General features: G+C 40.4%; 1 protein-coding gene and 1 pseudogene across 1 annotated transcript; both read left to right on the top strand.

The window, feature by feature from the left end:
* Positions 1-300: 300 nt before the first annotated feature.
* Positions 301-6,624, top strand: LOC148848556 (F-box only protein). Its single transcript, XM_088950606.1, has 2 exons — positions 301-524; positions 6,371-6,624. The coding sequence occupies exons 1-2, from the start codon at positions 361-363 to the stop codon at positions 6,489-6,491; spliced, it is 285 nt and encodes a 94-aa protein (XP_088806732.1). The 5' UTR covers positions 301-360; the 3' UTR covers positions 6,492-6,624.
* A 902-nt stretch (positions 6,625-7,526) lies between these two features.
* LOC148848555 (tyrosine/DOPA decarboxylase 5-like) lies at positions 7,527-9,368 on the top strand (annotated as a pseudogene).
* Positions 9,369-10,051: the final 683 nt, after the last annotated feature.

Below are 10,051 nucleotides of genomic sequence, written 5' to 3'. Positions count from 1 at the left end.
CTTACACTGACCTCACAGGTACATCCCAACATGTATCGGGAACATCTCCCTTCTCTACTTATATATTAATCAGGGAGATGTTCCAGTTCCCACTGCACAGTGAAATGTGCCTGGGATGTCAGTGTGAGGCGCGTTCTGTGAGGAACAGATCCGGGTCGGCGAGCGGTGTGAACACGGTCGTGAGGACTGAATCCGATCTTGCAGAAGATCCGGGTTCATACTTCATACGGTAGGGCTCACACCATTTATTCGGCGTGATCGCTCTCACGTGATCATCATCCATAAATCTCATTATGATGCGAAGAGTACCCTCAACCTGGCGCAGAAACAGCGGTTTTGCAAAGGTAACGAAAGAGAGCGATGGAAAACGGTGGGAAAGCAAATGGTGGAGAAGAGAAGGAAAAGGTGGTGGAGAAGCTCTGCAGACGTTGCAAAGAAACGTTCAACCCTTCCTCTAACAACACATCTTCGTGCAGGTTTCACCCTTCATTCTTCGTTTCTCGAAGACATGACGATCAGAAGAGGTTCTCTCTCTGCCCCTGTCTTTGTTTCTCTCCATAGTTTGCACAATTATTTTGGTTTCCATCTTCAACCACTGGAATCTAGATATACTAGCCGATGGTAGTTGGCCCAAATAACAAATAGCATAGTCTTTCTTTTGTATGGTTGATTATTTCTCATGTTTGGCCGATTTCTTTCTCTTTTGTTATTATCTCACAATAGTAATTGATGGGTGTTGACCAACATGAACATCCTGGCTTTCGTTTGCATGATTGATGGTTAATTGTGGGCAATTTTCTAAATTTTGTGGCTTGAGTCAATAAAGCGAACAAACCAACATCTATTTCATGTGATAGCGTATATGCTTGAAGTTTTCCTTGATTTCGTTTGGAAATTAAAAGTAACCATGAACTGAGACATGCTTTGGTTCTGAGATCTAACTTTCCATAAAGAAAATTTTAGTGGAAATCCTTGCACTTTACCTTTATGAGGCATGATCCACAAAGCAGATGGTGTATTCCAATATGATCCCATTATTATGATCTAAGTGGTTATTTTTATCGCACTAGTTGAAATTATAGCGAAATCCATAGAGTGCAAATTTATTCCTCAGGCTCAGTTTTGAAGGAGTACAAATACAAATACGTAGAGTACAAAACCTTGTATTTTATATTATTTTGTCAATTTGTACTGTACGTATTTGTATTTGTATTGCAGAGTCTGACACTATTGTCTAGAACTTGTTTTCTCATTATATACTGGGTCAGTATTATTTTGTGCATGTTCTATTATTTATAATTATTTTTTCGAGAAGTTTTTTTTTGGTGACCACCATCTGTATTCTACCGTATGCTTGCAGCCTTTTCTTCGTTCCTTTCTTTAGTCACTATTTTTTCAAGAAGGTTTTTTCTTTTTTTTTTTTTTTGGTGGTCACCATCTTCATGCTACCGTATGCTTGCAGCCTTTTCTTCTTCCCTTCTTTAGTCACTTCGGGTACTTAGTAGTTCATTTACATGGATTAATGGATATCTGGTTACAAGAATGGGCTTCACCGTATGATTTGAAAACCATTACCGGATAGGAAAACTCCCTGTTCAACCTCTTCAAACTGATCAAGTAAATTACTAAAAACTAGTATGGGCATGCTAATTCACCTGTGGGAAATGGATGACTTCTGTTTCATTGTTTCCTACTAAAACTAGTACTTTAATTAGGTAAGTTCCTAGTTGAACCATCCAAATTGTTTTATTTGTGGTTGGAATTAATTTTGGTTATAATAATCTAGTGGTAGTTTCCAAGTTGTGAACAACCTAAAGAACATTACTAGCACAGCTAATGTTTATTGCAGTATCTCTACTGATGTCATAAATAGATGCCTAGTAGATGAAAAAGCTCTGACTTGTTTCACGGTTCAGAAAACATGTGTGGGGATGATTTTCAATGTTATGCAGTTCAAAGGCCTTGTTCTAGGCATTTTGAGGCAAAGAAGAAGTATTCCAAGCGGGCATTTTAGCATGGGAACTAGTGGGGAGCCTACTAGTGTCATTATACTAAGAACTTTCAAAAACCAAGGACCATCAATAAAGACCATATCTGGGATTCAAAGACATATTATGTAAGGTACTGTCCAAATGGCCATCTCTGATGCACCTCAAATACATATTACTTTCAAGAACTTAAATATTTTCATACACTTGACACAAGCCTTCAGAACCAGGTGAGGCAGAAGTGGCCATTTGAAAATTCTCAACAAAACCTTGAAATTTGGATTGTTGCAAAGTTCCATATCCAACCTACCAACTTATTATATGTCATTGTTTACGATACCTGCATTGGTGCCAAGCATTTTGGACAAAGCTAAGAGAGATTTCTTATGGGAAGGATTTAAGGAAGGGGAGCACAAATTCCATTTTGTATAGTGGAACAAAGTATGTGGTCCAAAATCAAGAGGAGGGACAGGTCTAAGGAGCCTTCAGGTGATGAATAAGGCTCTGTTATCTAAATGCTGGTGGAGGTATGGTAATAAACAGGGGAAGCTTTGGAGGGAGGTAGTTGTGGAAAAGTTTGGTAGAGCCATAATGGGCTGTGAATCTCTTGACTCTTCCCAACCCTTTGGCTGGAGCCCTTGGAAAGGAATTCTAAAACTCAGGGATGGGTTTAGGAAATCCATTAGGCTAAATCCTGGTGCTGGTGATAGGATTCTATTTTGAGAAGATGTCTGGTGCGGGGACAGACCTTTGACACAGTCATTCCTTCTCTCTTTGCAATTTCTGCAAAAAAGGAAGCCTCCGTTGCACAGAATTGTGAGCTGGTGGGGTCCCAGGTCGTGTGGTCTCCACTTTAGGTGCCACCTCAATGATTGGGAGGTTGGGGATCTGATTGAGTTGATGGCCAGCTTGGCTAGAGTTTGCATCCAGCCAGCCTAATGTGGGTGACAACAGGATTCAACCAGATCTTACTATAGCATGGTTAAGGGAGAAGGAAGGAGGGCCTTGGAGGCTAGCACACTTGTTGGCTGAAGCCAGAGATGTCTTGGACTCAATGAATGTAAAGCTGGTTTGGATTCCTAGGGAGTTGAACACTGTTGCTGATAGCCTAGAAAAGTTGGGGGCTTTTAGAGAAAATTTGTTTAGTGACAGTTATTTTCTCTGCTTCTGCCTCTTCAGGCCGCTGTACATCATCTCATGTACCCTTTTTCTTCTCCTTTTAATGAAAGTTAACTTCGCTAAAAAAATCATACTACAACCTCGTGATGGTGGAAGCTGTGAATTCTGTTCATTGGCAATGGATCTGGAAAGCCCATGTCCCTTTGAAAATTTTATTTTTCTTGTGGTCTGCAATATTAGATAGAATCTTGACATGGACCGACTTAACCAAAGGGGTTTGGCTCTAGTCAATGTGTGTACCCTCTGTGCTGAAACAGAGAAAATGAGTCCACATCTGCTGGTTTGTTGCAGGTACTTCTTTCATTTGTGGACCCATTTTGTGAGGCTTTTTGAATTGCATTGGATGAGCCCACCTGAGATTCAGGGATTAATCTCAGCCTGGAAACTGGGTAGTTTATCCAAAAAAGGCACAGCTTATGGCAGGCTACCCCTTTGGCCATTTGTTGGGTACTATGGAAAGAAAGAAACTTGCGAAATTTACTCATAAAAAAAAAAAAACAAAAAAAACTTGCGAAATTTTGAAGAAAAATCACTCCCAACATTATCACAATCAAAGCTTGTGGTTGAGGTGAGGGATCCTCTCCCTCATTAGTAATAGAAGTTCTTTTTTTTTGTTTATCAAAAAAAAAAAAAGAAAATTATTCTGTTTAACCTTTAGGTTTAAACTGTAGATGGATAAGTGATGTTTGGACTTTTTTGTAAAAAGTTATGGACTGAGAAATAGGAAGTTCAATATATCTAAACTGCAAATATTTACAATTCCATAAACCTAGGGTCTTGGGACTTGGGGTTGGGAGGGGTGAACTGGATACAAACCTAACCTTTGGGATTTTTTGCACACGTGTCCTTATTCAGACTTGAACCAACATTATCACAATCGCAGGCTCAGAATCAATGACAATAAATAGAAAATTCTGAAGTCTCTTCATTTCTTCTATGTCATTATTTTTCATGTTGGAATGATTTAGTTACCTCTCAGCTAGAAAGATCTCAAGAGATTTCCTTTTATTGATTCCAACTGAGGTTTTGAGTTAAGATAATAAACCCTTGGCTCAGATCCACTGACAATAAATAGCAAATACATTTTGAAGATCTACATTTACTACATATCATTGTTTTCCATTCTAGAATTAGTTTCTTCATGCTAGAGTGGAACTACAGGGTTTTCCTTATTTATTCCAACTAAGGGGTTTCATAAATTAGAAGAAATATCACTGATATTAAAGGGGCTTAGATTTTTTTTTTTTAAATGGTAGCATTCATTGAAAAAAACCGGGGGGGGGGGTACATGAAGGATGGGGCTTCGAATGGTGGAGGGAACATAACCCTCCTTGTCAAGTGGCTTTGGATGTTTAGCAAGTTACGAGGGAAAGTTGTAGTGTAGAAATATGGTATGCAGAAATTTTGTGTAAGAGTATTTCAATGTCTTCAAATAGTTATGGTTAAGTTCTTGGAGAGGTGTTTCCAAGATTTTGAAAATATAATATAAGACATGCAGTGTGAGGTAGGAAAAAGTGACAGGGTATGGGGTGATTGTTACATTGACTTTACAGAATTATGCATTGACTATGCACAGCTAGCTAGGTGCTGATGGTTGCTTCTTTACAAGACTAAATAAGATATGATTTGGGTGCCAAGATTCAAGAGGAACAATGAATGAATGGGTTGTGGATATTGCAGCTGTTTTACTACCCAGACTAGCCAAAGCTAGGTTTAGGGAAGAATAAAAGAGTCAGTAGATGGAACTACAAAGGAGTATTCACTAAAAGCTCCTTTGTAACAACAGTTGGTTCAGAACTTCTCTCATGCTCTAGACCCCTTTTTAGAGGATGCATTCTGTGATAGCCTTCTTGCTTATGGACTGCAAGTTTCGGGAAATACTTCCTGGTTATGAGCTAGTTATAAGTAAAGAAATTTTTAGTTAACTGCCATATTTTATATATTGGGGGGGAGCATGCAAATCATATTTTGCTTCACTGAGCTGTGCATGTTGTTTTGGAGTCATGTTGCCATCACAACCTTAGATTCTCAAGGAAATGGATTAATTTGTTTTTCTTTATCTTTCCCTTTTTTCTTGGTGGTTAGTTTGGATTCCATCTATAATACCAGGATACCTCTACATTAGCATCCTGGTGTTGGACTGTCGTGATATGCAACCAAGACAACACCAAATACTGTGTATACTTCTAGACTATATTATATAGTATTGACACTTTAGGCTTTAATCCTATATTTGGAAGCATGATATAAAAGACCATTATCCAGCATTCTGGGGTCTTGGGAGAGGTGGGCTGGACATAGACCTAACCTTTGACATTTTTTTTGCACAATGTGGCCGCTGTCAGACTGAAACCTGCATTCTCATGCTTGTCAGTCTGAGATTTTAGCATATTACCAAATGGGTCCTATACAGAAGCATGATGTAAGCATATTAACTAATAACTAGGACATCCAACATGCATTCCTATACCTGTGTCCAGGATTTTAGGAAATGGTGAGTTATTCCCCATTTTCCATGCGTAAGTCAACAACTCTATCTCTCTCTCTCAGATTCCTCAATGTGCATACTATGTTATCTGGATGCGGCAAAGTCATGGCTGGATACAGTTTTGGATACAAAATTTACACTAAAAATTGAAATATTCAACAGGATACGACACTCCATTACAGGTATTGGGTATCATAAATATCATTTCCCTCCTTTTGTAAACAAGGAATAGAATCAATAGTGTGCATCATTTTTAAGGTTATTGTTGAATCTCTTTTTATGTTTATCTTCCCTAGTATTCGTCATCATCTCAAAATTTCTCCTGAAAAGAAGGGTTGGTTTTGTTTTCTTTCTTTTACTTGTTTTAAGCACTAATACAGAAAATGAACATTTAAAAGTATGGTTACTGTTTATGGTCAGTACTGTAGGCTTTTGCAACATGTAGGCCACGTGTTGCAGAGAACATGCAACAACTTATTCCTTCAATCTGCTGCAAGTTGGTCTGATTTGATGCAACAGATTTGACATTCTAAGCTCTCACTCAGACATTGAAACACTCCGGATCCTCAAAAATGCTGTCCTTGTGCAATCTTACTATGCCTTGTATTGCAACAACAAACTTAATAATTCTTTGATTAAGTAGTTTCCTTTCGAAAGACTTTGCCTTCTTACCAGTCTTTTTGTTTTATTTTTCTCTGCATTCTATTTGCTAAAGGTACTATGAGTTGGGGCCAGATGATCCTCCTTATGCTGCCAAGTTCTATGATTGCTGTGGGGCTGAGGACCCTAATGCATTAGGCTGCAGAACTGATCTCCATGTCACTTACGATGAGTAGTAAAACTCTTTTTATCTCCGTGGCCTGGACTGTATATTAAATGTGTAAAGATATAGAACTGGATTTTCATCCTATAATTAGTTACATTGTATTTCATTTTACCATATAATGACAATTGTGTCTTTTCCAGTTAGGTTCTTTGCGGAGTTTTTTTTGGGTCTGACGTAGATTCTGTGAGGACTAATTCAACTTCAGATGCGTTGAATGATCCTTGGCTATTCTAATGCTTTCACTCTCTCTAAAGCATAAAAATTAAGCAGTCTGATTTTAGTGTCACATTTAATTTGAAAATAAAATCCCACCAGAGCATGACTGCCGAGTCACAATAGCTGAGTCTGATACTTAATATTGGATAATCAATCTGAAAACTGAAAATTAAGACATGTCCTCCTGGAAATTGAGACATGTACAAGCAGGTAATGGACGTTTTCGCAAGAAAATGTAGAGGGGGAAATCAGATAGAGAAAAACATTCCTGTCTCTCTCGTGGATGTGGTTGATGCAGCATTTTGAACTTTTGATTCAACGTCTGAAGTGATGAGATGGCTTTTACGTCGTCATGTTAGAATTTACATAATGAATGTACCTGACCTTGATTAGTACCAGTGTTTTCAACCCGCTATTTACTTCTGGTTGAACCGCTCAAACTGTCACATGGTTAAGGTCAAAGACCGTCCGATGGTTGGCCTGTTGATCCAGTCGACCAGGTGATCGGGTTGTGGGTTGCATATTGTGTATGCAAATTCCAGGAGGTCATAACTTTGTATTTTAAATTTTAATCTCTGATTGAGGTGATTTTTTTTTTTTTTTAATTTTGTGTAACTTTTCAAGATTTATGTGTCTCAATGTGTCTTGGTTCTGTTATTTTTTTGTCTCAAAATGCAATTATCTATATATATTTAAATTTTCATATGACTGATGTGGCATGGTCTGATCTAGACGATGACTGGTCTTGGGATTGTCTTGCAACGGTGGTGGCAGGAAATGTGATCTCACTTTTGATGAATCGCCTACCTAATCGGCATGTTTTCTTCTGATGGATTCTCGCTTAGACTCCTGGGGCCAGACTCGAGAGTTGAGAATCCACATGCAGTTGCAGTCTGTGTTCCAATGTAACTTGCCAGTTGTTCATATTTAGTGGATACTCTAGCCAAACGGAGTTTTCGGGTGATCTGATGAGTGATGATCCTTAACCATTTGGGTTCGCATCGGCCCCCCACAGACTTTCCCCCAAAAACGTCCCACGAAACCTAGGCGCGACGCGTGTTATGACACACGCACTAGGATGACTCGTGCGGTCTCTATTTCACACCGTTTGTATCATGTCCATTAATTACTTCTCACCCAAAAGGGTATTCTTTCTCCTATTCTACTGTTAACGGAAACCCTTGGCGCCCTCTTTCGTAACCCACCCACCGGAGATAAACTCTTTCGAGTTCCGCCGACCGACGTCGATGGCCATACAAACAGCGAGAAGGTAAGTATTCTGTAATGGAGGGAAGTAAGCGTCGCTGGTTTTCTCGGCGCCCCCTAACTACTTCGCTTACTTCCCTTCCAGCGGTAGCGTCGCTGGTTTTCTCGGAGAAATGCTTAGTACTGGATTTAATGTCCTTGGGTTCAACTGGATGTCGTCGGCGGCGGTCACAGACCTGGAGAGCATAGTCATGGATTGGCTTGGCAAGATGCTTAAGCTCCCCAAGTCTTTCCTCTTCTCTGGAAATGGTGGTGGTGTGCTACAAGGGACTACCTGTGAAGCCATCCTGTGCACGCTCACGGTAGCCAGAGATCGGATGTTGAACAGAATTGGTAGGGAGAACATAGGGAAGTTGGTGGTTTATGGATCAGATCAGCCCCACTGTGCACTCCAGAAAGCTGCCCACATTGTAGGGATCTTTCCAAACAACTTCCGTGCCGTTGCAACGAGTAAGCCCACCTCATTTGGGCTGGCCCCCGAGTCTCTTCGGTTTGCAATCCAAGCAGATATACAAGCTAGGCTCATCCCATTATTCCTCTGTGCTACTGTCGGTACTACATCGTCGACAGCCGTCGACCCAATTGCTCCTCTATGCGCAGTGACCAAAGAGTATGGAGTTTGGGTTCACATCGACGCAGCATACGCTGGAAGCGCATGGATATGTTCTGAGTTTAGACACTTCATCGTTGGGGTAGAGGATGCAGACTCGTTCAGTTTCAATGCACACAAGTGGTTCTTCACCACTCTCGATTGCTAGTACCTTTGGGTCAAGGACCCTAGCGCCCTTGTTAAGGCCCCGTCAACCAGTCCTGAGTATTTGAGGAACAAAGCTACTGATAGACTACAAAGACTGGTAAATAGCCCTCAGTCGTCGATTCCGAGCCATAAAGCTCTGGATGGTGCTTCGGAGCTATGGTGTAGCCAACCTAAGAAATTTCCTTCAGACCCACATGAAAATGGCTAAGCACTTCGAAGAGAAGGTAACCATGGACAAGAGGTTTGAGATTGTGGTGCCGAGGAATTTCGCGATGGTATGCTTCCTGGCTGCTACCGCCGCCGGTGAAGGATCATGAGGATGAGATGCTCAGGCAATCGTCAGAGTTGGAACGTGCAAACGAGATCGACCGTAAGTTGCTGTAGTCGATCAACTCGGCAGGGTGCATATACATGGCACATTCGGTGGTCGGGGGTGTTTACATGATCAGGTTCGCTGTTGGTGCAATCCTTACGGAGGACTGCCATGTGAACTTGGCATGGAAGGTAGTGCAGGAACATGCAGAGGCCATTCTCAAAGCGTGTCCGTATTCGTGGAGTTGAGGGTTTAATTCAAACTTATGAAAATAAAGAGTAAGACCCAGGAAAAAAATAAAAGAAATTAATTACTTGGGTTCATTAATTTTACAACAACGATTCTCTCTCTCTTTCTCTTTCTTTCTCTCCGTTTGTATGGCTGTCGGCGTCGGCTGGCAGAACTTGAAAGAGTTTATCTCAGGTGGGTGGGTTACGAAAGGGGGAGCCAAGGGTTTCAGTTCACAGTAGAATAGGAGAAAGAATACCGAAAATGGGACCGCACGAGTCATCCTAATGCACATGTATCATGGAATGCATCATGCCTAGATTTCGTGGGACGTTTTTGGGGGGCAAGTCTGTGGGGGCAGCAGATGTGAATCCTAACCATTTGTGTTATGCTAAGCTAGAACTGTAAACGATTCATTTCATGCTAATTTTTATTCCAAGGCTATATTTGGTTTCAATGAAAAGGTAGGAAAACATAGGGATAAACCAGGTTTGTAAAAGTTTTCCTTCGTTTCTTTTTCTTTCCCTACTTTTTCCTTCAAACCAAACACAACACAAGAGAATGATAGAATTAATTGATCAGCCTTTTTGTTTGGCCTTTTTAGAGTCCACTAAATTCCTGAATTCGTTTACTAAATCCCCAAATGTATTTATCTCCATCTCCATAAACAGCACCCGCTCCCTGAATTGAACTCAAATTATAACACAGAGTTGATAAACCTGCTGCTTGCGCTAGTTGTCCTTGAATTTAATAATAATAGTTAATGCATATATCAAATTGTATGGAGTGG

This window comes from Nelumbo lutea, chromosome 6 (assembly GCF_056320005.1).
Source record: "Nelumbo lutea isolate HS-2025 chromosome 6, American lotus-T2T, whole genome shotgun sequence".
Taxonomy (NCBI): Eukaryota; Viridiplantae; Streptophyta; class Magnoliopsida; order Proteales; family Nelumbonaceae; genus Nelumbo; species Nelumbo lutea.
This window is presented reverse-complemented; position numbering and strand designations above follow the sequence as displayed.

Coding starts and splice junctions, on each gene's coding strand:
- LOC148848556 (XM_088950606.1), top strand. CDS start 361: ATGGAAAACGGTGGGAAAGCAAATGGTGGAGAAGAGAAGGAAAAGGTG. Junction 525..6,370: donor AGACATGACGATCAGAAGAG/GTTCTCTCTCTG, acceptor TATTTGCTAAAG/GTACTATGAGTTGGGGCCAG.